This window comes from Natator depressus, chromosome 6 (assembly GCF_965152275.1).
Source record: "Natator depressus isolate rNatDep1 chromosome 6, rNatDep2.hap1, whole genome shotgun sequence".
Lineage (NCBI taxonomy): Eukaryota > Metazoa > Chordata > Testudines > Cheloniidae > Natator > Natator depressus.
The window spans coordinates 8,487,958-8,514,169 of record NC_134239.1 but is presented as its reverse complement, the minus strand read 5'-3'; the positions used below and the strand labels follow the sequence as shown (position 1 = coordinate 8,514,169).

Genomic DNA, 26,212 nt, shown 5'->3' with positions numbered 1-26,212 from the left:
ACACAGCGGTTCCTTCTGGCGTTCTATTCTGTAATTCTGTGAAGGTTGATCTGCCCCTGCGACCCTACAGAAAGTCCCCCTCCCCCCGTGAATCCGGGTCAGCAAGAAATAAATCAAGGGCTTCATTCACCAGTGCTAAACACACTCCTTAGATTTCTTCTTCACATGGAAGTTTCTGCTGCTATGCAAATGAATGCATGGACGATTTGCATAAAATGGCCATCCAGGGCTAGACACAAAGGAAACTTGAATGAACTGGTGGGGAGGGGCTGGTTGTCAGGACTCCTGGGTTCTATCCCCAGCTCTAAGAGGGGAGTGGGGTCTGGTGCTCAGTCTCAGAAAGGTTTTGGAATGAACTTGCTAAGGGTACAGCTAATGATGAGACTTTACATAGGGTAATTAAGACTCTTACCCTCGGGTGGGCAGGACATTCCCGATCAACTCCAGCGAAACTTATGTCGCTCAGAGGTGTGGTTGTTTCATACCCCTGAGTAACATAAGTTTTGCCGCCGTAAGTGGTAGTGCAGACGTGGCCTGTGACTGCAAATAAAGCCGACATTTTTAACAGGAAGCGTAATTCACCCTTGGAACAGTTTGCCATGAGTTGTGGTGGATTCTCCATCACTGGACATTTAAAATTATGATTGGACGTTTTTCTGAAAGACCTGCCGTAGTTCAATCAGGAATTAATGCAGGGAAGTTCCCTGGCCTGTGTTATCCGGGAGGTCAGACTAGACGATCACAATGGTCCCTTCCGGCCTTGGAATCTATCAGTCTATGAAGTCTCTGCTCTGACCCTGGTGCCCCGACAGGAAGTGCACCCGCTATGGATCAGCGTCAGGGAAGCTGATGGAGACAAATCTAGGGCTCCGTTCACCAGCACTAGCTCCACTCATGATATTTATTTTTTAGTGGGAGTGACTGGCACTATGCAAATAAATGCAGGGAATGATTTGCATAATATAGCCCTTGAGGACTAGGGAGCAGGTGGTGAGGAGCTGGGAGTCAGGACACCTGGGTTCTATCCCTGGCTTGGGAGAGGAGTGGGATTTGTTGAGTTAGAGCGGGGTGTGTGTGTGTGGAATTCAGTCCCGTAGCCAGAAGGAGCCAGCCCCTCAGCCCCAAACACTGGCCCATTCTCCAGAGGGGAAGCTCTAACTGGTGACTGTTTAACCCCTGCAGTGCTGGCACCAAGCCGTGAATTCAGTGTGGATGTGGAAGGACCCTTCACCTTCCAGGAGACAGCAGCGGGGTTTGGGCAGAGCGTGGTGCAGTTCGGGAGTGCCAGCACTGGGGGGTAAGGGCCTAACATGGGCTCAGGGCCCCACATGACTCATGCCCAATGCTAAGGGGCTTGTCTGGCTGGGCTGCCCCTCGTGGGACCCACTCCCCTGGGTGTTATGGGGCATCTCCCTAACCCTCCTCTGCTCTCTCCCTGCAGGCTGATCGTCGGGGCCCCGCAGCAGATAGGAGGCGTGAATGAAACTGGCAAAGTCTACAAGTGCGACCCGGGTTCCAGACGCTGCCAGGAGATCCCCATCCAGAGTAGGGGGCACCCTGTGCTGTGGGGTGCAGCAAGAGGATTGGAGTGGGAGTCAGGACTCCTGTGTTCTGTCCCCAGCTCTGGGAGGGAGTGGGGTGGGGTCTAGTGGTTAGAGTGGGGGGAGCTGGGAGTCAGGAATCCTCGGTTCTATCCTCTGCTCTGGGACAGGAATGGAGTTTATTTGCTCACCCTGGTGTGCTTCTCTCCCCTGTCAGAACCCCCCGATGCCATGAACATGTCCCTTGGATTGTCTCTGGCTTCCCGAGACTCCCAGTTCCTGGTAGGTACCACACCCGGGGGAAATGGGTGCTGGGAGTGGGGTGCTGGGAGTGGGGTCCAACATTTACTCCCTCATCATTCCAGGATTCCTCCCCAAAACCCTGCGTGAATTAGCAGGGAGCGCTGGAACCAGGTGATGCCGTCCTGTGGGTCCTGTCTGCCCCAGGGGGCTCCCCTGCCCTTGCAGGGCCTTTCCCTGCATATCTATGGGGAGGGAGCAGACCCCTGGCTCCCCCACCAGACCCCTGGCTCCCCCACCCTCAGTGCTCTGTTCAGAGGGGCGCCTACTGACCCCGTGCCTTCTCGTGCCCCAGGTGTGCGGCCCCACGGTGCACCGGGCCTGCGGGGAGAACATGTACGTCAACGGCTACTGCTTCCTCCTGACCCAGAGCCTCCAGCAGGTCCAGCGCATCCCGGACAATCTGCCAGGTGAGGGGTGACACAGGGGTGTGGGGGGGACCTATGCTCTGGGGTCACGGGTGAGTACAAGGGACATGGGAAGTTGGAGGGGAGATGGGTCTGATATGGGTTGGGATACCAGGCTAGGTGGGCCCATTAGTTTGATTCAGGAAGTCAGTAGGAGCTGGGAGAACTCCTGGGTTCTGTCCCAGCTCTGGGAGGGGGAGGGGTGTATTTTTTTCATCCCAGTGCATGTCATGCTCTATGCTCAGGACCCCTCCATGGCAGGGACAGGATGATATTGCGATAGAGGGGCCCATTGGTCTGATCTGGGGTTGCAGGGCGGGGGCAGGATACCAAGTTAGATGGACCCACTGGTCTGGTCTAGCTCTTTCTACTGGGTTTTCTCCATCTTTGTGGAGTTGAGTCAGGACGTATTTCTTTCCTGTCCCTCTCAGAGTGCCCCAGACGTGCCACTGACATAGCGCTCCTCGTCGACGGCTCGGGCAGCATCGCACCTGTGGACTTTGGAAAAATGAAGACGTTTCTCATTGAGATCATGAAGCGTTTCCGCAGCACAGACACGCAGGTAATGGGCAGAAGCTGAACCCTGACTACGTGCCCTGCCCCTCGCAGTCAGTGCTGACCCCAATGCCCCAGTGCGGCGCTAGGGGGCGCTGTGCTGCAGGGGGAGCAGTAAAGGATTTTGCATCCAAAACCAGGAAAAAATTCCAACAGAACCACTATGTCCCGACTGCCCCAGCCGTTAACTGAGTCCGATGCCTGCTTTTCTTACCCTCCACCCCGGGGTTGTTTTTCTCTCTTCTCCCCTGCCTCCCCTTGCAGTTCGCCCTCATGCAGTACTCCGATAAATTTCAATTGCACTTCGACTTCATGCAGTACAGGAGAAGTCATGGCCCCGATCACCTTGTCTCGAGGATTGAGCAGCTTAAGGGAACGACACACACGGCCACAGCCATGCGGAAAGTGGTGTAGGTATTGCCTTCCTCCCTGTGCTGACTCCACAGGGAATGGGCTGTAAGGACATGTGAGCTAAGGGAAAGGACTCAGGACCACTGGGTTCTATCCCCAGCTGTGGGAAGGGACTGGGGACTAGTGGTTAGAGCAGGGGCGCTGGGCATCAGGACTCCTGGGCTCTGTCCCCACTCCGGGAGGTGGGTGGGCATTAGTAGGTTAGAGCGGGGAGGGAGATGCTGCGAGCAAGGGCTCCAGGGATCTATTGCCAGCTCTGAGCTTCTGTTCCTGTGTGACTTTAAGCAAGTCACAGCCCCGCCGTGTGCCTCAGTTTCTTCATTGGTTAAATGGAGGCAATGACAGTGGCCTCCTTTGTAAAGGACTTTGAGATCTGCAATGCCAAAGCAGTGGACAAGCGCTAGGTGTTATTACGTATCAATAACCCTCCCAGGCGTTCCCCACCCCCCCTTTTCCAGGCGGGAGCTGTTCACCTCTGGGAGAGGCGCTCGGGATGAGGCCACCAAGGTTCTCATTGTGATCACAGATGGGAATAAATACGGAGACCAGCTTTCTTATTCAGAAACCATCCCCGAGGCTGAGAGAGCTGGAATCATCCGCTACGCCATCGGGGTGAGCTGCGGCCGTGTGGAGAACTAGTAGGGATCTGAGCCCTGTCCAGGTTCCCATTAGATAAGGGAAAAGAACTGACCCAGGGTTGTAACTGGGTCAACGTGTGACGTTATAGGAGAGCTGGAGCTCCTCTCTTGTTCAGGTTGAGCAGAGCTGTCTAGTTACAGGTTGGGTTTTCTGCCGGCCCTATGGTCCACGTGCTGACTCAGATTGCCATGAAATTTGGAATTCCTCATGGGGACACAGGTGAGGATTTGGGGTCACTTGAACTAGGGGCTCCTGACATACAGCCCCCCAGTTAAACAGCAAAATCACCCGGTTCTAATAGTTTTTTCTGCACACACCTGGGGCTCAAACAACGGCTCTGATCCTCCCCAAACTGGTGTCAGTCACTTGACATTTATCTCCATGAAACTGCTGAGCCAAAAAGATTGAAATGAGCATCAGCAGCAAGATAAAGGGCAAGTCTACGTGACAAATTTAAGTCAACTTAAGTTACCTTGTCACACAGCCACCTCAGTAATTCAATCATTTTTTCATGTCCACACTATCCTCCTTCTGTTGGTGGTGCGCGTCCTCACCAGGAGCGCTTGTACCGACTTAACTGTCAGCGTGGGGCATGGTGGGGCCCTGACAGCCAGCGCCCCCAGGCGATATAAGCAATGTGGTGTCTATGCAGACACTGCACCGACCTGACTACATTGAGCTCAGTGCACCGGCTCTTGCGGAAGTGGAGTTATGAAGTCGGTGTGGTGGACGAGTTACAGGGGTTGGAGCTACATTTTAGCGAGGCCGCTTACAGAGTTAGGTCGACGTAAGCCTTACATCAATAAACTCGGGTTTAGAATCATAGATTCCCAGGCCAGAAGTGACTTTTGCAGTCATCTAGTCTGAGCTCCCATGGAGCACAGGCCAGAGAACTGCCCCAAATAATCCCTGCTGAAACCAGAGCAGATCTCTTAGAAAACCAGCCAGTCTTGAGATAAAAATTGCCAGGGATGGAGAATCCACCACGGCCCGTGGTGAGCTGCTCCAAGGGTTAATTCCCCTCACGGTTAAACCTGACACCTTTTTTCCAATCTGAATGGGTGTAAATTCCGTTTCCAGCCATTGGATCTTGTCTGACCTTTGTCTGCTGCTTACGTTGGGCCCAGCGACCGGGAGGTGCCTGACTCCACCTCTGAACGGACTGCACACAACCCACCCAGACTAGCGCAGTGGTCCCGGCCCTTCACCCTTTGCCCTGAGGTGTCCCCCCGAGACATTGCTCGCACTCACCCCTCACTACGCTCTGGAGGTTGAGTTGTGCTGGGCCCCAGAGTGCTGACAATCCCCATGGCAAGGAGACCCCTGTGCCCTGCTGCTGGTTCAACCGACACAACTCGGTGCTGAAATGAGGCAGGCTCCATAACTCCAGGCTCCAGCGGCCCTCCACTCACCAGAGCGGCACATGGCGCTGGCTGAGCCGTGCCTCTCTAAAGCCCAGCAGGGCTCGGGGCGGGTGGGTGTTGGCCCAGGGCTCTGGGCTGTGACTGATGCCCATGCCCTGGTCTCTCCTGTACCTCCCTGTACGCCGTGAAGGTTGGTGGGGCCTTCTCCAGAGATACTGCCCAACAGGAGCTCCAGGAGATCGCCTCTGAGCCCACCAAGGAGCACGTCTTCCGGGTGGACAATTTCGATGCCCTCCAGGGCATCGAGAACCAGCTGGAGGAGAAGATATTTGGTATCGAAGGTACCAAAACCAGAGGAGGGGCAGCACTGATCCTGGGGCTCTAGAAATGGGTTTTCAAGGCTGAGATGGGACGGGGAGCTGCTGGGAATCCAGAACCCAAATAGGCCCCAAATATTCTCTCTTTCCCCACCCAACATGTATCCATTCATCTTCCTCCCTAAATGCCCCTGATGCCTTTCTCATCCGGGGGCCCCCGGGCAGGGGACTGGCTGGCTCAAGGGGCTGAGGAATGGGATAGGGGGCCTTTTCTCTCAGGGGCCCTGGATCCAATCCAGCCTCGAGGTGGAGAGATGGGCTGGCTCAGGGAAAGGGACACGGGGCCTTTACTGTCTATGATGATCTCTCCTGTGTCTGTCTGTCTGTTTCTGTCCCCAGGCACCCAGTCTCAGAGCGGCAGCTCCTTCCAGCTGGAGATGTCCCAGGAAGGATTCAGCTCCCTGCTGTCCCCTGTGAGTGACGCCTGGCCCCAGGGTGTGTCCCTGGAGCCCAGAGTCCTACGGGAGCAGTGCAGGGGGCACCCCCCCTCCCACTCAGGGCAGACACTAGGGGGCTCTATGCTGCAGCGAGTGGTGTGGGGGCCCAGTAGGGGGTGCTCGCTCCCCTGGCCATCAGCACTGACCCCAGTGTCCCAGCACGATGCTAGGGGGCGCTGTGCTGCAGGTGGGGGCCGTGTCTAGTAAATACATGCCGTGCTGTCTGTTCCCTGTAATCGGTCCCCTTTGCTGTGCCTGTCGATTTAGGACGGCCCTGTGCTGGGAGCGGTGGGAGTCTATGACTGGTCTGGTGGGATATACCTGTATGGGAGTGGCGGGGAGCCGAGCTTCATCAACGTATCCAGAACCTCCACTGACATGAATGATGCTTACCTCGGTAAGAACAAACCCACCGAGCTTCCCTTACCAATTAAACAGCCCCCGCGCCCCGCCCCAGAGGTGGCTGCATCTCAGTTCTGGGAAAGTTCTGTGCAGCACTGTTGTAGGGCTGTTTCCCATCTCACCTCCCCACGTCCCTCTCTTTCTTTGAGGTTATTCGTCTCAGGTCATCACAGCCAATGGGCAGAGCAGCTACGTGGTCGGGGCCCCTCGCTACCAACACGCTGGCAAAGTCATCCTGTTCTTCCGAGATACCAAGGGTGGGGAATGGACACCCACATCAGAGGTGCTGGGAGAGCAGGTATGGGGAGCGTTACTGGTAATATGGAGTGTGGGTGTGAGAGAGAGAGGGCTGGAGGAAGCCTGTAAGATTTTGACATCGTGTAATATTTGTGTTTGGATTCACCTTCAGGAACGATTCAGTCAGAGAGCCTCAGGCAGGGGATAAACTTGACTGGTTTAGGGAATTGCACCGCAGCTGACATTCAGCCTCTCTCCAATATCCCACTGCTGTTACCTTCACTTACAGTCTAGATAGAGCTCATGAGACCGATACAGACAGAGGCCCAGACATACCAAGGGACTTAGGCGTTGTGATGCTGCAGGGAGGCACCTACCCCTGCCAGTGATCCATGAATGGGGGGAAGATAGGCGCTCTTCCACCTAGCTCAAATGTCGGGCCTCATCCAGTAGGCAGGCTCAGAGCCACCACGATCTTCACAAACCAGCCGGAGGAGAAGAGGGAGGGCCTCCCTTATAGATGGTGGTTAGATTTCTCACCTAGGACGTGAACAACCCCTGGTTTGAGTCCCTGCTTTGCCTGATGAGGAAGAAGGCTTTAACCAGGGCTCTGCTGTCTCTCAGGGAGTGCCCTGACCACTGGGCCTTAGGGTGGTTGTGATTTGTACACATTGTGCAGCCCAACTGATATTTCATTAGTCAATTAAAGTGGAATAACTTTAACAGGCAAGACTGAAGGAGCCCACAGCTCAGGGGTCAGGGCATTGACTTAAGAAATAGCAGACCCCTGTTCAAGTCCTTCTCCTCTGACCACACGTACCAGATGGTGCCCTGAAGGTGGAGGAGCGTTTGTCTTCCCCCAGTTTGTGGATCCTGCTGGGGTGTGGTGGGGAATGGGCAACTGGCTGCTCAGAGTAAGACAGGAGTGCACATGCCCTGCCCTTGAGGCAGCAACATAAGGAGCTCCTACTGCAAAAACATAGGCACCAAGTCAGGTTAGGCACCTAAAGGGGTCAGCAGCAGCCATGCAGAGGTTTTGTGAATCACAGTGCACCTAAGCCTGGGGGTTAGGCACATAAGTACCTTTGTGGATCTGGGCCAGAGAGACTTGGGCAAGGAAAAAAAACATTGCTAGAGATATTAGCAGTGTCTGAAAAGGATCACACTACACTAACAAAGTGAATTTCTCCAAGATCTAACTGCCTATACATTCCAGCTGAACAGAACTTATAAGGGTGACTCAGTCAGTGAATAAACTTTACTCGTGCTAGCACAGCTGCTAAAAAGAATTGCACCACAGCTAACATTCAGCGTCTCTCCAAGATCTAACTGCCTAGTTGTGCAAGAACACGTTCAGCGACAGCACCACCCGCTGGGCAGCGAGAGGGTGAGACTGAGGATGGAACGAGTATTGGGACTGAATCCTCATCCCCAGAGGGTGAGAAGGGTCCCAGTGGGAGAAGAAGGAGGAGGTGACTAAATTAAAGGGGTGACTTATCTGCCTCTCCAGATTGGCTCATATTTTGGGGGTACACTGTGTGCTGTGGACCTCGACAGAGATGGGAACACGGACCTGGTTCTAATCGGAGCCCCCATGTACCATACACCTCTGAACGGGGGGCGTGTCTCTATCTGCCTGATTAACTGGCCGGTAAGAAAGAGGATGGAGCCAGGGGGAAGATGGATGGCCTGGGGTTCTTCTTTGCCTGCACTGCCATGGGGTTGTGATGCTGGGACAATTAGCATGGCAGTAGCAGGCGCAGTGCTCCAGGAAGTAGGATGGGGGGGATCATTCAGGGAAGCTTTTCCCTGCCAGTCAGAGCTGGCCCCGATGCCCCAGAGTGGTGCCAAGGAGCGCTTTGCTGCAGAGAGAGGGAAAGATGGTCCGTAGGGGCGGGGGTACTCTCTGCTGGAAGTCAGTGCTGATCCTTTCCCCATGTGTTTCCTTCGAGGGGCCTGCAGGGGATGACTCTGATCTGCACCAAGACACTGCAGGGGCAGATGGGGCAGGCGTTCGGACGCTTTGGGGCCAGCATGTCCGAAATCGGGGACATCAGCGGGGACGGACAGATGGATGTGGCCATCGGGGCCCCCATGGAGAGCGACAATAGCGGGGCCTTGTACATCTTCCATGGGGAAAAGGGAGGCCTCAATCCCCAGTACAGACAGGTGAGCCCAGCTCCTGTGGGGCGGGGTCACCAGAAAGCCCCGAAGAGACATGATGGGGCCCCACAGCCCCCTAGTGCCTATTAGCCTGTAGCTGCCGCTTTCCCATCCCCTCACCCTCCGCTGCCCCCTAGTGCCCATTGTACAGAACAGCAGCCCCTTTCCCACCCCTCACCCTCCACTGCCCCCTAGTGCCCATTGTACAGTACAGCCGCCCCTTTCCCACCCCTCACCCTCCGCTGCCCCCTAGTGCCCATTGTACAGTACAGCCGCCCCTTTCCCACTCCTCACCCTCCACTGCCCCCTAGTGCCCATTGTACAGAACAGCCGCCCCTTTCCCATCCCTCACCCTCCACTGCCCTCTAGTGCCCATTGTACAGAACAGCCGCCCCTTTCCCACCCCTCACCCACCGCTGCCCCCTAGTGCCCATTGTACAGTACAGCCGCCCCTTTCCCACTCCTCACCCTCCACTGCCCCCTAGTGCCCATTGTACAGTACAGCCGCCCCTTTCCCACCCCTCACCCTCCACTGCCCCCTAGTGCCCATTGTACAGAACAGCCGCCCCTTCCCCACCCCTCACCCTCCGCTGCCCCCTAGTGCCCATTGTACAGAACAGCCACCCCTTCCCCGCCCTTACTGCTCTCTCTGCCCCACAGCGCATAGAGGGGTCGCTGTTTCCCAGCAGGCTGCACTACTTTGGCCAGGCCGTCAGTGGCGGGACAGACCTGACGAGGGACGGACTGCCAGACATCGCGGTGGGGGCAGAAGGGCAGGTCCTGCTGCTGAGGTGAGTTACTCTGTGTCGTTGCACTGCTCCACAGGGCAGTCACAGACAGCACCAGTACACAGGGGTTTGGGGGTATGTGTGTGTCAGTGCTGCCCCCTGCTGGAGAATGGCACAATGACAGCTCTGCTGCTCCCTTCTCTGCCCCCCAGCATCTCCTCTAGCAGAGCTGCATGTCCATAACCCATCTCCCTGGGGTGCTGTGAGTACATCCAGGCTGGGTGGGAGGCTCAGGGGAGGGAGGGGGCTTGGCCCCATTGCAGGGAGCAGCTGGGTGATGATTCTGTTCCTCCCATGGCAGGTCCCGGCCGGTGCTCAGAGTCAGGGTCTCCATCAGTTTCCAGCCCCCCATGATCCCAACCTCGGCCTTCGACTGCCAGGAGCAAGAGCAGCTCGACACGGAGGCCAGCAGGGCAAATATCTGCTTCACCGTCACTAAGGGCACCAGGGACAGCCTAGGTCAGACCAAACCCACCCCCCGCTCCCCTCCCCGCTAAGAAAGCCAGTCTCCTGCCCTGGGGTTGGATTGGAACCAGCGCCCTCTAGGGGGGAAAGGCCCCATGTCTCATTCCCCACCCCCCTGAGCCAGCCAGTGCCCCATCCTGGAACTGGATTGGAGCCAGTGCCCTCTAGAGGGGAAAAGCCCCATATTCCATTCCCACCTCCTGAGCCAGCCAGTCCCTGCCCTGGGGCCAGATTGGAGCTGGTGCCAAGGCCCCATGTTCTGTGTCCCATTAACGATCCTGCTCTCACGTCTCTCTGACCCTCATTTCTCCTCTGTGATAGGCAACGGGATCTCCAGCACCATCCAGTACAGCCTGTCCTTGGACCCCGGGCGGACGAAGATCCGAGCCGCCTTCGACTCCACCGGCCCCGTCCTGAGCAGGGAACTGCGGCTCGGCATTGAGACGAAATGTGATCCATATAAGATAAAGCTACCTGTGAGCGCAGGGGTCCCAGCTCCTTCCCCTCCCGCTGTGTCTGCCCCTCCAACCCTGTCCCTTGCTCCCAAATCACCCAGAGAACAAACCTCTCTATGGATCCCACCTTTCCTCATGGGTCCCTACGTGTCTGTCTCCCCAGCTCTGCCCTGAGGACACCCTGACCTCCATCACCCTACGCCTCAACTACACCCTGACGGGGGAACCCATCACTGCCGCCAGCCGCCTCAGACCCATCCTGAGTGAGGACTCCACGCGGGTGTCTGCAGGCTCGGTAAGGCCGCCGGGGCCAGGCAATGGTGTTTGTGACGGTCTGCAGAGGTTTTAGTGGGTGTGCTTTTGGTTACAGCGCCTGGGCAGACTGTATCAATGCTTGGTGTTAATGTGTGAGATTGTGGTGTGGGCGAGTGTTTGAGGTTTTAGCGGTTGTGCCGTTGGTGACATTGTTGATTCAGACTGTGGTGAGCTTGCTGAGGTTATCGTCTGAGGCTGTAGTGATTGTGTTGGTGACATTGGTTTAGATTAGACTGTACTGGTCTTGATGGCAGTGTGAGGTGAGGTTATAGTGGTTTTGTTGTTGTTGACATTGCTGGTTCAGACGATACTGACCTTGGTGACTGCCTGAGGCAAGGTGGTAGTGACTGTGCTGTTGATGCTGACATTGGTACAGAATATATTGGTGGTGGTGGGGAGATTGTAGTGGTGTTGGTGGCCGTGTTGGTTGAGGATGTTGTGGCTGTGTTCTAAGTTACATGTTGGGACTGTACTGGTAGGTGGTTGCAGTTTAGACTGTAAAGTTGGCGGAAGTGTAGTCTTAGGTAGAGTGGGTGAGTTGTTGTGACAGTGTTGGTTCAGATTGTACTGATACTGGTTGTGGTTGTGTTTGAGACTATAGAGGTGTTGCTGACAGCACTGGTTGCGATGGCAGTGTCTGCATTGTTGGTAACAGTGTTGTTTCAGATTACATTTTTAGTGGTGGTTGATGAGATTGTAACGGTGTTGGTTACAGTGTTGGCTGAGATGGTAGTGCTTATGATGCTGGTAACGGTGTTGGTTAACACTTTATTGATTGTGGTGGTGATGGCAGAGTTGGTCGTGTGGGTCATAGTGTTGGCAGAGGGTGCGGCAGCTACAATGCTGGTGAAACTGTCAAATCAGTATTGGGGCTGGTGGTTGTTGAGGCTGAGAATGCAGTGGTGGTGGGGACAGTGTTGCGGGAGGTTATTGCGGGTGTGTTCATGGTGACGGTGTTAGTTCACACTGCACTGGTCGTGGTGGTGGCAATTGAGATTGGAGGATGAGTGACAATGTTGACTGAAAGAAAAGGAGGACTTGTGGCACCTTAGAGACTAACCAATTTATTTGAGCATGAGCTTTCGTGAGCTACAGCTCACTTCATCGGATGACTGAGTTGACTGAGTTTCACTCCAATTCCCTCGCACCCACCCTGCTCCCTGCTTTCTCCCCGCAACCCCTTCCTGGATCTCTCTCTAGCTCCCGTTTGAGAAGGACTGTGGCAGTGACAAAGTCTGCACTGATGAACTACAAATTTCCTTCAATTTCTCAGGGTAAGTCACCCCCTCTGCTTCCTCCCCCACGCTCCATGGTGAGGCCCGTCTACTCCATCAGGCCTCAGACCATGCCACATTTCCATATGGCTTCTGAGTGGGCACCATTATAGGAAGCTCACAGAGCTGTTAGGGCACTGCCCTGAGGAAGCTCACCCCTTTCTCTCCCCCTTAGCTTGAGCACCGTGGTGGTGGGGGTCATCCCTGAACTCAACATCACTGTCTCCATCCAGAACCGCGGGGAGAATTCCTACAGCACCACGGTGCGGTTCTTCTACCCGGCCGCGCTGTCCTATCGCCGGGTCCTGCTGCTCCAGGTACCCCAACAAACACCAGGCATGAGGGGCAGGCTCTGCAGTGGGGAGCCGTGCTGCAGGGAGTGGACAGGGAGCTCGGCAGGGGGCGCTGTGCTGCAGGGAGCAGGTGGGGGGCTCGATAGGGGAGCTGAGATGCGGTGATGGGGGGCTCGGCGGGGGGCGCCAAGCTGCAGGGAGCGGGCCGGGGCGGGGGCTCGGCAGGGGTGCTGAGTTGCAGGGAGTGTGCAGGGGGCTTCTCAGGGGTGCTGTGGTCTACGTCTCTCACTGGCTGGTCTCTCATGGTCAGTCTAACAGGAGGGCCATGGCCGTTAAGTGCAGCTCGGCCGTGGGCTCCGAGGAACAGACTCAGAGGAACAGCACCTGCCACATCAACTACCCCATCTTCCGGAGTGGAGCTGAGGTAGGGACGGGCCCTGGCCTCAGCCCTGGCATGTGAACTCCCCAGGTGTGAGCGAGGGTTGCCAGGCATCCGGTTTTCGACTGGAATGACCGGTTGACAAGGGACCCTGGCAGCGCCGATAAGCACCGCTGACCGGGCTGTTAAAAGTACGGTTGGCGGAGCAGCGAGGTGAAGCCAGGCTCCCTGCCTGCCCTGGCTGCACGGGGCTCCTGGAAGTGACCGGCATGCCTCTGAAGCCCCCTGAGGCAGGGGAGATCAGGGAAGCTCTGTGTGCTGTGCCCCGACCCCCGGCAGTGCTGGCTCCACAGCTCCCATTGGCCGGGAACCACAGCGAATGGGAGCTGTGGGGGTGGCGCCTGCGGGCGTTGGTAGTGTGCACTGCACAGAGCTGCCTGCCCGCGCCGCTGCCTAGTGGCCCGGACCTTTCGGGAGCAGCGTGGAGCCAGGGCAGGCAGGGAGCCCACCTTAATCCCACTGCACTGGTAACTGGGGGCTGCCTGAGGTTAGCGCCACCCGGCCAGAGCCCGCACCCCAAAGCCCCTCCTGCAGCCCAGCTCCCTACTCCATTTCTGACCCCACCCCAAATCCCGCATCCCCAGCTGTAGCCCTCACCCCCTCCCACACCCCAATTCCCTGCCCCAGCCCAGTGAAAGTGAGTGAGGGTGGGGAACAGCGAGCAACTGAGGGATGGGGGCTGGAGTGAGTAGGGGCGGGGGCCTCAGAAAAGGGGTAGGGGAGGGGGAAGGGTGTTCGGTTTTGTGCAATTAGAAAGTTGGCAACCCTAGCGAGAGCCCAGCTGGGAGCAGAGAGGGGCAGTTCCCTGGGGTCAGCCCAGCCCGTGACAAGTGATGTGCTGGGGAAAGCGCCCTGGGGAGCCTGGAGAGTCATTGCAGACAGAGTCCTGAGGTCACTGCGGGGCTGGGTTCAGGCCCTGCCAGGGCTGCAAACCAAAGGCCAGACTTTGGGGGTCTGGAAATCAGGCCTCACTGGGTGGAGAGAAGGGGAGGGGCTGTTCCCTCCCTCCTTTGGGGTCCTAAAAAGGTTAATGGGGTGTTGCCATGACACGGAGTGGGTTGAGGTCTCTGGATCCCAAACCAGATTAGCGCTCTCTGTGGAGAGGGACAGGGTCATGTTAACACCTTTGCCTCCATCTAAGTTCATACAACAGTCCCCCTGGTCCCCTGTGCCTCCCCGCTCCCCCAGCCCTGCAGTCTCTGGGAGTTCCCCAGGCCCTGAGCCCAGCAGCTCTCACCCCTGTGTGTTTTCCAGGCTGTCTTCGTGGCCACCTTCGACGTCTCCTCTGAGGCCGACCTGGGGGACCGGCTGCAGATCACGGCCAAGGCCAGCAGGTGAGGGGGCCATGCAGGGATGGGGGCGGGGTGGGGGCAGTGGGAGGGGGCCGTGCAGGGAACAGGGCAGGGCAGAGGCCTGTCATGCAGCCTCCCTGCCCAGTTATCTGCCTGCGTCTCCTCACGTCTCTCCCCTTTGCCCTCCCCTCCCCCCAGTGACAATGGCGGCCCCATCACCGAGCGCATGAATCACCAGGCGGAGCTGCCGGTCAAGTACGGCATCTTTGTCATCCTCACCAGGTAGGTCAGTGCGGAGACAGAGGGGAGAGCGCCCCCTGCTGGCCCCCCTCCCCGCTCCCTGCAGCACAGCGCCCCCACCCACCGCCACTCTCCAGCCCCATCCATCACACTCCCGTCTCTCTCCTTCCTTCCGTCCTTTTCCTCCCCCAGCCTCGAGGAGTCGACCAAGTACATCAACTTCTCTGTCGAGGACGCTGGGACAAGTGTGCCAGTGACACATCGGTACGAGGTGAGGCCGGCAGCACAGAGTGCGAGGGGGGAGATGGGGCAAGAGGGAGGGAGTGGAAGTGGTTGAATGGGATCTAGTGAGTTAGAGCACGGAGAGATGAAGGTGGGGGTGGGCAGGGAGCCAGGACTCCTGGGTTCTATCCCCAGCTCTGGCAGGGGAGTGGCGTCTAAGGGTTAGAGCGGGAGCTGGCGATCAGATCTCCTGGGTTCTCTTCCTGCAGTGCCCTGTAGCGAGTCTGTTTCTTTCAGGTCAAGAACCTGCGGCGGCGAAGTGTCCCCATCTCGGTCACGTTCCAGTTCCCCGTGGAGCTGAGCGGGGTCCGGGTGTGGGACGCCTCTGAGGTCGTCCCCTCCAAGGTACCTGCCTCTCCCTGCCCTTGTGTGTGTGAGATGGGCCCAGTGATGCCGGCTCTGCCCTACAGCGCCCCCTGCTGGGACAGGCTGCCTAGGGGGAAAGACCCCTACCCCAGCCTCGGAACCAGCCAGTCCCCTTCCCTGGGGCTGTATTGGAGCCAGCGACCCCTAGTGGGAAAAGGCCCAGTGTCCCGTTCCCCACTGCCATGAGCCAGCCAGTTCCCTTCCCTGGGGACAGATTGGCCCTGATGCCCCCTAGAGGGAAGGTCCCATGACCCATTCCCACCTCCGTTAATACCGTGTCTCTCTCCCTCCCCAGCCCCAGCTGGCTCAGTGTGTCGGTGAGGCCGAAACACCAGGTTCAAAGGACTTTGTGAAGAAGATGAGCGAGCACCCCCTGCTGGTGAGTACAGGCTGGTGCTGGTCCCAGAAGCCCTTTCCCCTTGGCACTAACACAGAGAATGCGTGGGGGGCTGAGCTGCGGGAGGGACCCCTGCTATAGACAGACCCAGACCCCCATGGCCATGCTGAGACCCTGCATACCCTCTGCCTTACCTGTCAATATCCTTCCACCCCCAGGACTGCTCTGTGGCCATCTGTAAGAAGATCCGGTGCAGCATCACCTCCCTGGAAATGCAGCAGCCGCTGGAGTTCATGATCAAAGGAAGCGTCAGCTTCCAGTGGGTCTCCCAGGTATGAGAGCTACTACTGCTTCCCGGCCCCAGGCGAGAGATCCCCCTGATATGAACATCCCCCATGCCTCACCCCAGAGGTGGCTGCATCTCAGTGCCGGGCAAGGGATTGCTCCTGTGTGAATGGCCTGTAAATTGCTCTGGGTCCCTCTGGGATGATGCTCCGGGCTGGTTTGTGTCATTTCCAATCAGGGACAGTGAATTTCTCTGTTCCAGACTCAGCAGCAGAAAGTGAGTCTGGTGAGCGAGGCCCGGATTGAATACGAGGAGAAGAAATACACCCAGAAGGAGGGATTTGTCCAGCGCCAGGTACCAGAGTGACTGCACCCAGGATAGAGAGAGCATCGGGTAGTGGTTAGAGCTGGGAGCCAGGACTCCTGGGTCCTGTCCCTGCTCTGGGAGGAAATGGGGTCTGGGGATTTAGAGCAGGGGCGGGTGATGGTGCCAGGACTCCTGGGTCCCCATCTCACAGCTCCTCTCCCCCAGGTGCAGACGGTGGTGGAGCGCTCCGAGGTCTATAACTACATGCCCATCATCGTGGGCAGCAGTGTGGGGGGCCTGATCCTGCTGGCTCTCATCACCACAGCCCTCTACAAGGTGAGGTGGGCAGGGCTTGGACCCCTCCCCCACAGCCCATCATCCTGGGGGCGGGGCCTGTGGCTCTCCCAGCTGGTTGGGGAGGGACAAGCATCTTTCCTTCACAGGTTCCCGCAGCCTGTCCCTCCTGATCCTCTGCCATGAGCCTGTCTCTGTCTGCCTCTCACCATCTCCCCTCTTTGTCTCCTTCCAGTTTGGCTTCTTCAAGCGCCAGTACAAGCAGATGATGCAGGACACTGTGGAGGGCGAGGGGGCTGGCCTAACCCAGAGCACCTCCACTGGCAACCCCCCTGCTTCCGATGTTCCCAAGCAATAGCCCCCCATTCGCCAACGCCCCCAGCTTGGCCTCCCTCTGCGCTGCTCCAGATTCACCCCCGCCCACTTATGTTACTACCTCCAAGATGCAGAAAGACCGACCACTGCCCACCCTCCTACCAACAAAATGCATCCTTGTGCCAACTAGAGCCAATCGTTACTCAAATTAGGCTTGGCCGAATTCTACTGATCTTTTTATAATTTTGATGGAGAATTATCCAACGTAATTATCCTGAAAGCAGCCCGAGCGACACTAGCATTACCACAAGTTTTATGCACATTAAGGTGGGACTCTAATAAGTTCTCCCGCAACAATTTTTGTTCGTTGTCTAGCTGCACATTTTGATTATTGATGGAAATAGTGTATCGTTGGTTTGTGCATGTGTGTGCGGTGAAACTGGTGTTTGCTGACAATGACCCCCTGCCCACCTTCCCCATCTAATTCACTACTCCTGAAGAGAGAAAGGAAGTATTTGCTGGACACAGAGGAAGGGGGCCTGACCTACATGGTTTGGTCAGGAAGGCTGCTGAAAGCAGGTGGTGAGACACTTTGGTTGAATCTGATACAGTTTTGTTAAGTTAGGCACTCGGAAACATTTCATCTTTTATTTTCTTTGTAACCATTTCTGACTTTTATGCCTCATTACTTGGACTCAATTGAAATCTCTCTATATGGCTAATAAACTTGTTTTATTGTTTTATCTAATCCAGCATGTTTGAATAGAAGTGTCTGGGTAATTCCATTGGGGGTGACAAGTTGTATGCGTAGCATACTCTTAAAAGAATAATGGACTTAATATAATTTGTAGTGTCCAGGAGAAGGCAGTACAGGACATAGCTTTCTGGGACAAAATCTAAGACTGGGGATGTGTTGGGGTTACCCTGCTGTATAACCCAGGCTGGTGAGAGCCAGAGTGTAACCCAGGTATGGCTGGCAGGCTGCAGTTAGACACAGACACTCAGGGTATGACTGGTGTGCTCTTAGGCTGTTTGTGAGCGGCCCAGCTGGGAGCTATTTCATCGAGGCTTTGTAAGGCACCCTAGATTGCAGAGCTCCTCATTAGTCTTGCATACCACAGATGCATAAATAGGGGTATCTCAAGCAGGAGTAAAGGGGTTCTATTCCCTCTGTGTTTGGCACTGGTGTGACTGCTGTTGGAGCGCTGGGTCCATTTCTGGTGCCTAAAACTCAAGAAAGATGTTTCTAAATTGGAGAGGGGTCAGAGAAGAGCCATGAGAATGATTAGAAAACATGCCTAATACTGATCGACTCAAAGAGCTCAATATATTTAGCTTAATAAAGAGAAGATTAAGGGGTGACTTGATTATCCTCAACACACAGCTGTCACAATATTTAGCCAAACAGTGTCTTGTAAGGCATGATATAAGAACTGGTGACATACTGGCCATGGATATCATTGCGTGATGTACATGTGGGCTGTGTCCAATTGGGATTCTCTGAGTTACCAACCTCTCCCATATTAGTGTCATCTGCAAATTTTATAAGCATTCTCTCCACTCCATTATCCAAGTCATTAACAAAAACACTGACTAGTACCAGACCCAGGACTGACTCCTGCGGGACCCCACTAGATACACCCTCCCAGCTGGACAGCAAAGCATTGATAACTACTCTTTGAGTACAATCTTTCAACTAGTTATGCACCCACGTTATAGTAATTTCATCTAGACCACATTTCCTCAGCTTGCTTATGAGACTGTCATGTGGGACTGTGTCAAAAGCCTTACTAAAATCAGGATATATTGCATCTACTGCTTTCCCCTTATCCGGTAGGCCAATAACCCTGTTATGAAGGAAATTAGGTTTGTTTGGCATGATTTGTTCTTGACAAATCCAGGCTGGCTATTCCTTATAATCCTATTATTCTTCAGATGCTTCAGAATGGGTTGGTTAATAATTTATTCGAGTATCTTTCAGGTCTATACGTCTCTGAGTTGTCCTTATTCCTCTTTTTATGGATAGGTACAATATTTGCCCTTTTCCAGTCCTCCAGGATCTCTCCCATCCTCCACAAGTTCTCAAAGGTAATCACAAATGGCTCAGAGATCTCTTCAGCCCATTTTTAAAGTATTCTAGGATGAATTTCATTTGGCCCTGCCGACTTGAATATGTCTAATCTATCTAACTATTTTTTAACCTGTTCTTTCCCTATTTTGGCTTGCATTCCTCCCCCTTTGTTCTTAATATTAGTTGTGTTCAGTATCTGGTTTGGTCTTTTTAGTGAAGACTGAAGCAAAAGAGTTTGCTTACTGGCCTGTAATTGCCAGGATCTCCTCTAGAGCCTTTTTAAAAAACCACAATTCACAGTTCTGCAATTTCATATTTGAGTTCCTTCAGAGCTCTTGGGTGAATACCAGCTGGTCCTGGTGACTTATTGCTGTCTAACTTATTAATTAGTTCCAAAACCTCTTCTACTGACACGTCAATCCGGGACAGTTCCTCAGATTTATTACCTAAAAAGAATGGCTCAGGTGTGGGAATCTCCTTCACATCCTCTGCAGGACTGCCACACGCCTTACACCTCTAAGAGAAGGGAGACGACCCTGAGTCGCAGGTACAGGATGTGGCGCAGAGCAGGTTCAGCTCTGGGGATCTGCAGCAGCATGGAGACATCTGCTCCCTTCCCTGGCTCAGACTCAACTGGGTTAGAGGCTCCGCTTTTTATACTTCCTGTCCCAGCCCTTATCTTCCTGCTGGAGGGGCAAGCCTGGCCTAGCTCCGCCCACCAGGGATCAGAGAGCGGCTCCTCCCTCCTCCAGCTCAGTGGGAGGCCACTACAGCCCCATTTCTATCCCATTAGCTGTAACCCACACACCGTTGTGCACCTTCCCACACCAGCAGTGTGCCCTTTAATGTCATTCAGGTCTTTTCTTTGTCTCCCTGAGATCCAGACTCCCATCCAGGAGACTCTGTGCTTCCTGGGTTCTATCCTAGCTCTGGGAGGGGAGTGGGGTCTAGTGGTTACAGGGGGGGGGGTTGTGGCTTGTGCGAGGACTCCTAGGTCCCTGTCTCACCACACGTCTCTTCTCCCACAGGTGCAGACGGTGATGGAGTGTTTCATGGTCTATAACTGTCAGCCCATCATCCTTGGAGGAATAGGGAGAGGCCTGTTCCTGCTGGCTCACATCCTTGTTGCCCTCTCCAAAGGGAGGGGGATAGGCCTTGGACTTCTGCCTCACGCCCATCGCTGTGGGTTTGGTGCCTGTTGTTGTCAGCGTGCGTGTGCGTTCTCTCCGTATGCTGTCCCAGTGCCCCAGATAGTTGGCCCAGCAGACCTCGATAGCGCTACCCAGAAAGACCACAGACTCGGTTTGATGGTGAAGGCACTTGGCCAGGTTTATTGTCAATGAAGCACGATCCTAGTGCCCCCTAGATTCTACAGGAGCACTAACACACTTACGCCTGTGACAAAGGTGGATAGAAAGCTGGCTAGATCGTTGGGCTCAACGGGTAGTGATCGATGGCTCCATGTCTAGTTGGCAGCCGGTATCAAGTGGAGTGCCCCAAGGGTCATTCCTGGGGCCGATTTTGTTCAATATCTTCATTAATGATCTGAAGGATGGCGTGGATTGCACCCTCAGCAAGTTTGCGGATGACACTAAACTGGGAGGAGTGGTAGATACGCTGGAGGGTAGGGATAGGATACAGAGGGACCTAGACAAATTGGAGGATTGGGCCAAAAGAAATCCGATGAGGTTCAACAAGGACAAGTGCAGAGTCCTGCACTTAGGACGGAAGAATCCCATGCACCGCTACAGACTAGGGACCGAATGGCTCGGCAGCAGTTCTGCAGAAAAGGACCTAGGGGTTACAGTGGACGAGAAGCTGGATCTGAGTCAACAGTGTGCCCTTGTTGCCAAGAAGGCCAATGGCATTTTGGGATGTATACATAGGGGCAATTGCCAGCAGATCGAGGGACGTGATCGTTCCCCTCTATTCGACATTGGTGAGGCCTCATCTGGAGTACTGTGTCCAGTTTTGGGCCCCACACTACAAGAAGGATGTGGAAAAATTGGAAAGCGTCCAGCAGAGGGCAACAAAAATGATTAGGGAACTGGAACACATGACTTATGAGGAGAGGCTGAGGGAACTGGGATTGTTTAGTCTGCAGAAGAGAAGAATGAGGGGGGATTTGATAGCTGCTTTCAACTACCTGAAAGGGGGCTCCAAAGAGGATGGATCTAGACTGTTCTCAGTGGTAGCAGATGACAGAACAAGGAGTAATGGTCTCAAGTTGCAGTGGGGGAGGTCTAGGTTGGATATTAGGAAAAACTTTTTCACTAGGAGGGTGGTGAAGCACTGGAATGCATTACTTAGGGAGGTAGTGGAATCTCCTTCCTTTGAAGTTTTTAAGGTCAGGCTTGACAAAGCCCTGGCTGGGATGATTTGATTGGGGATTGGTCCTGCTTTGAGCAGGGGGTTGGACTAGATGACCTCCTGAGGTCCTTTCCAACCCTAATATTCCATGATTCTGTGAAAGGACTCCGCTCGCTGAGCAGTGGGACTTTCTGCTGCCCCCTCGGACGGACAGGGATACCAACAAGTTACGTATCGCACTCCTGTCGGGGTTAGTTACCTACATCTCGTACCTGCTGGTTCAAACAAAACATCCCCATCCATCACTGTGTCCTCCCATCCTTGTCTGACTCGGGGTCTGTGTGCTCCTGTACCATGGCCAAGGAGCGCGCTTATATTGTACCTCCAGGGTGGGGTGCACCTGTGCCAGCCTTCTGGAATGTGTTTACGTGACGACTGATGTTAAGCGCTGAAGGCCGGAAGGGTGTTGCCCTGGTAACACTACCCAGGGCGCACAGCTGCTCGTGTTGCTGTCCTTGGAGCTCCGGTGTTAGCGTCACGAGCAGAGAGCGCAGCCTGCTCATTCACCAGACCTCGATGTTACTCATAAGACAGCCCACAGGCTCGGCTCAGTGACAAAGGCACTCGGACAGGTTTATGGCCCCCTAGGGACAGCCCCAGTGCCCTGGCTCGGCGGGAACAGATACGCTAACACGAGTGCCCATTGGCAAGGAGCAGATTAGTCAGCAGTAGGAGGCTCAGCTGTCCCCTCGGCCGCACGGAGGGTTTAGGGGAGGTACCTGATATTTATAGACTGGGAGAGACAACTTATGTATCACCTTACCTGAATCTGCTTGTTACCTCCTCTTGGACCTGGCTCCGGACTGCGTGTGTGCTCTCTGGGTGTGCTGTCCCAGCTCTGTGCAGGGAACTGGCTCAGCAGACCTCAACAGACCTGCCCAGAAAGACCACAGACTCGGTTTGGTGGCAAAGGCGCTCGGCCAGGTTTATTGTCAACGAAGCACGGTCCTAGTGCTCGGGCTCAATGGTTACAGAAGCACAAACACACGTATGGCCATCACAATGGACTCAGATCATTCAGCAACAGGACTTTCCTCTCCCCCATCGGCCGGACAAAGGGTTAAGGCGAGGTACCCCAACATTTATAGACAGAGACAAGCAATGGGCAATAAACAATTTATGTACCACCTGACATGTTTCATGACAAGGCTGTTACCTCCCCTTGTACCTTTCTCCTGATATTTCAGACAAAACAACCCTCTTCACCACTTCTGTCTTTGTACTTTACTCCTGATGTTTCAGACAATTCATCACTTCTGTCACATCATCTTATCTTGTGCTAGAGGATCTTAAGTGCTGGACCTATGACTAGAAGATCATCGTCCGGAACCTGTTTGACCGGTTGACCGAGATTTGTGGTAATCCTTGAACTCAGTCTGCTAGTTGGATTGCCCGTTTCTCCAACCTGCAGACCAGTTGCAGTTGGGTAGTTACAGGGGACGCATCGGGAACGCTGATCCATTGTCCTCCAAAATGACTCAATTTCCTGGAGATCTTCATGCCTTGAACATCATTGATAAGAACGCTGTGGCTTGGCTTGACCAGACTGCATATGCCAAATAAAAATAATCTTGTGGTAGGTTAGGGTGTACTTGTGCTAACCCGCTGGAATGTGTTTACATATTCGGTGTGTTTGAGGAATGCCAGCAGCACCTGTGCCAAGTCCATGTACCGAACAGTGAACGTGCAGGCAAACGTCTGCTTTTTAACATGGCCTGAGCTTTGCTCATAGCACAACTTTTGCTGACTTTGGTTCAGGCCTCAAGCCTTGAGCCAGGCCTCATGCTCCAGTCTCTCTCTTTCTCTTATGTTCCCCTTCTTTTGTCTTTTTTGTGGGGAGGATGTTTACTCACCACCCAGGAAAAGGGTGATGCATAAGCTCAAGATGACCCAGTGGGCTAAACACGGTTATATGGCCATCTTGCATGGCCATCCACACATTCATGCCCTGTCTGGCCTTTGGTCTTCACATTCCCCCATAAGACCAATAGGCAGATTTTCATTTCCAATTGTTCTTAGTGCCATATAGCGGGCCTGGGAATGTTAGGTCCAGGACCTTGACTGAGGAATTAGTTTTATGACTGAGCCTACTACTCTCAATCACCTAAGAGCACACTAGCCATTGAGGGAAGAGAGAAGGAGCAGACCCCCCTCCCCTCTGCTGATACTTGGGACTTGTTTAAGTAATTGTTGAAACCGGTTAAGGGGTTAATTATTTAAGAAGGAACGCCTCTACATATGTGTAGTGTAAAGTGCTAATTAACCTAGTTAGTAGAATTTAATTAAGCTCATTTGAAGTAGAAGTTGAAGGTAAGTAAAGTAAAGTTACCTGAGATTTCTGGGAACCCAGTTGTGGTCAATCAAAATATAGCACGAAAATACATTAAAATTCAGAAAGGAAGTTTCATAGATTCATAGATTCATAGATATTAAGGTCAGAAGGGACCATTATGATCACCTAGTCTGACCTCCTGCACAACGCAGGCCACAGAATCTCACCCACCCACTCCTGCGAAAAACCTCTCACCTATGTCTGAGCTATTGGAGTCCTCAAATTGTGGTTTAAAGACTTCAAGGAGCAGAGAATCCTCCAGCAAGTGACCCGTGCCCCATGCTACAGAGAAAGGCGAAAAACCTCCAGGGCCTCTTCCAATCTGCCCTGGAGGAAAATTCCTTCCCGACCCCAAATATGGCGATCAGCTAAACCCTGAGCATATGGGCAAGATTCATCAGCCAGATACTACAGAAAATTCTTTCCTGGGTAACTCAGATCCCACCCCATCTAATATCCCATCACAGGCTATTGGGCCTATTTACCATGAATATTTAATTACCAAAACCATGTTATCCCATCATACCATCTCCTCCATAAACTTATCGAGTTTAATCTTAAAGCCAGATAGATCTTTTGCCCCCACTGCTTCCCTTGGAAGGCTGTTCCAAAACTTCACTCCTCTGATGGTTAGAAACCTTTGTCTAATTTCTAGCCTAAATTTCCTGGTGACCAGTTTATAACCATTTGTTCCTGTGTCCACTTTGGTACTGAGCTTAAATAATTCCTCTCCCTCTCCAGTATTTATCCCTCTGATATATTTATAGAGAGCAATCATATCTCCCCTCAACCTTCTTTTACTTAGGCTAAACAAGCCAAGCTCCCTGAGTCTCCTTTCATAAGACAAGTTTTCCATTCCTCGGATCATCCTAGTAGCCCTTCTCTGTACCTGTTCCAGTTTGAATTCCTCCTTCTTAAATATGGGAGACCAGAACTGCACACAGTATTCCAGGTGAGGTCTCACCAGTGCCTTGTATAACGGTACTAAAACCTCTTTATCCCTACTGGAAATACCTCTCCTGATGCATCCCAAAACTGCATTAGCTTTTTTCACGGCCATATCACATTGGCGGCTCATAGTCATCCTATGATCAACCAATACTCCAAGATCCTTCTCCTCCTCCGTTACTTCTAATTGATGTGTCCCCAGCTTATAACTAAAATTCTTTTTATTAATCCCTAAATGCATGACCTTACACTTCTCGCTATTAAATTTCATCCTATTATTATTACTCCAGTTTACAAGGTCATCCAGATCCTCCTGTAGGATGTCCCTGTCCTTCTCTAAATTGGCAATACCTCCCAGCTTTGTATCATCCGCAAACTTTATTAGCACACTCCCACTTTTTGTGCCGAGGTCAGTAATAAAAAGATTAAATAAGATGGGTCCCAAAACCGATCCTTGAGGAACTCCACTGGTAACCTCCCTCCAGCCTGACAGTTCTCCTTTCAGTAGGGCCCGTTGTAGTCTCCCCTTTAACCAATTCCTTATCCACCTTTCAATTTTCCTATTGATCCCCATCTTATCCAATTTAACTAATAATTCCCCATGTGGCATGGTATCAAACGCCTTACTGAAATCTAGGTAAATTAGATCCACTGCGTTTCCTTTGTCTAAAAAATCTGTTACTTTCTCAAAGAAGGAGATCAGGTTGGTTTGGCACAATCTACCTTGCGAAGCTTCCTTAGTGGACCCCAATTTAATCAACCCAGAGATCCAAGTGATGATTCAACCCTTCAGGTCAAACTCTTTCAATTTGCCTACAGCCAAGTTGCCTGTCCAGTACCAGGGCTGGTCAGGAATGTGGACTTTTGCAATCTATGATGATTATGCCATCCCCATGCTGTTGGGGGAAGACTTGGCCAATCATGTGAAGCAAGCCAAGAGGGTGGGAATGGTCATCCGCAGCCAGGCTAAACAAGCTGTCATGCCTAGCTCTGTTCCGGAAACTTCTACCAGGACCCAGTCAGAGGTGATGGACCCGGACCCCAGGCCAATATCTGCAACAGCGGTAGTGGATCCAGTCCCAGAGATCCAGACAGAGCCAGTCCCAGAACCGGAACCGGCAGAACAACTAGCACCAGACCCATTGCCAGCACTGAACCCAGTACTTGCAACCCCAACACCAGAGGGCCCCACCGAACCTGAACCGGCAGCAGCCCATAACCCTACACAAGAGGCTCGGCTGGAGCCTGAATCCCAACATAGTGCACCAGCGGAGAGGGGTTCACAGTCAACAGAAACAGCCCCATCCCCTACATCGCTTCCAGACCGACCAAGCATAGGTCCACAATCCAATGAGGAACTGATGTCTCCAGCATCAAGGGAACAGTTCCAGACCAAACAGGAAGCAGATGAGAGCCTCCAGAGAGCTTGCACAGCGGCACGGAGCAACCTACCACCTCTCAGCTCTTCTAATTGATCCAGGTTTGTTGTAGAAAGAGGACTTTTATACGAGGAAACTCTTTCTGGTGTCCACCAGGAAGACTGACGTCCTCAGAGACAGCTGGTAGTTCCAACTAAGTACTGGGTCAAGCTCTTGAGCTTAGCCCATGATCACCCTAGTGGCCATGCTGGGGTGTACAGACCAAAGACTGTTTGGGGAGGTCATTCCACTGGGAATGAATGGGCAAGGATGTTTCTACCTATGTCCGGTCTTGTGAAGTATGCCAAAGAGTGGGAAAACCCCAAGACCAGGTCAAAGCCCCTCCCCATCATTGAAGTTCCATTGCAGCGAGTAGCTGTGGATATTCTGGGTCCTTTTCCGAAAAAGACACCCAGAGGAAAGCAGTACATACTGACTTTCATGGATTTTGCCTCCTGATGGCTGGAAGCTGTAGCTCTAAGCAACACCAGTG

At 53.7% G+C, this 26,212-nt stretch overlaps 2 protein-coding genes across 2 annotated transcripts in view; both read left to right on the top strand.

The window, feature by feature from the left end:
• The window catches only part of LOC141988522 (uncharacterized), a 329,702-nt gene that overhangs the window by 222,902 nt on the left and 80,588 nt on the right, over positions 1 to 26,212 (top strand). Inside the window, exon 5 of the mRNA XM_074954315.1 lies at positions 17,482 to 17,490. Coding sequence (XP_074810416.1) covers positions 17,482 to 17,490 — 9 coding nt within the window. The remainder of the gene's footprint in view (positions 1 to 17,481; positions 17,491 to 26,212) is intronic.
• Positions 1,773 to 17,201, top strand: LOC141988350 (integrin alpha-X-like). Its single transcript, XM_074954135.1, has 27 exons — positions 1,773 to 1,823; positions 2,137 to 2,251; positions 2,680 to 2,810; positions 3,068 to 3,213; positions 3,673 to 3,826; positions 5,408 to 5,558; positions 5,934 to 6,007; positions 6,299 to 6,428; positions 6,583 to 6,731; positions 8,181 to 8,321; positions 8,633 to 8,839; positions 9,494 to 9,624; positions 9,923 to 10,080; positions 10,408 to 10,562; positions 10,705 to 10,836; positions 12,057 to 12,130; positions 12,306 to 12,447; positions 12,734 to 12,847; positions 14,117 to 14,196; positions 14,353 to 14,436; positions 14,587 to 14,665; positions 14,914 to 15,021; positions 15,338 to 15,421; positions 15,598 to 15,711; positions 15,927 to 16,019; positions 16,197 to 16,307; positions 16,501 to 17,201. The coding sequence occupies exons 1-27, from the start codon at positions 1,773 to 1,775 to the stop codon at positions 16,621 to 16,623; spliced, it is 3,231 nt and encodes a 1,076-aa protein (XP_074810236.1). The 3' UTR covers positions 16,624 to 17,201.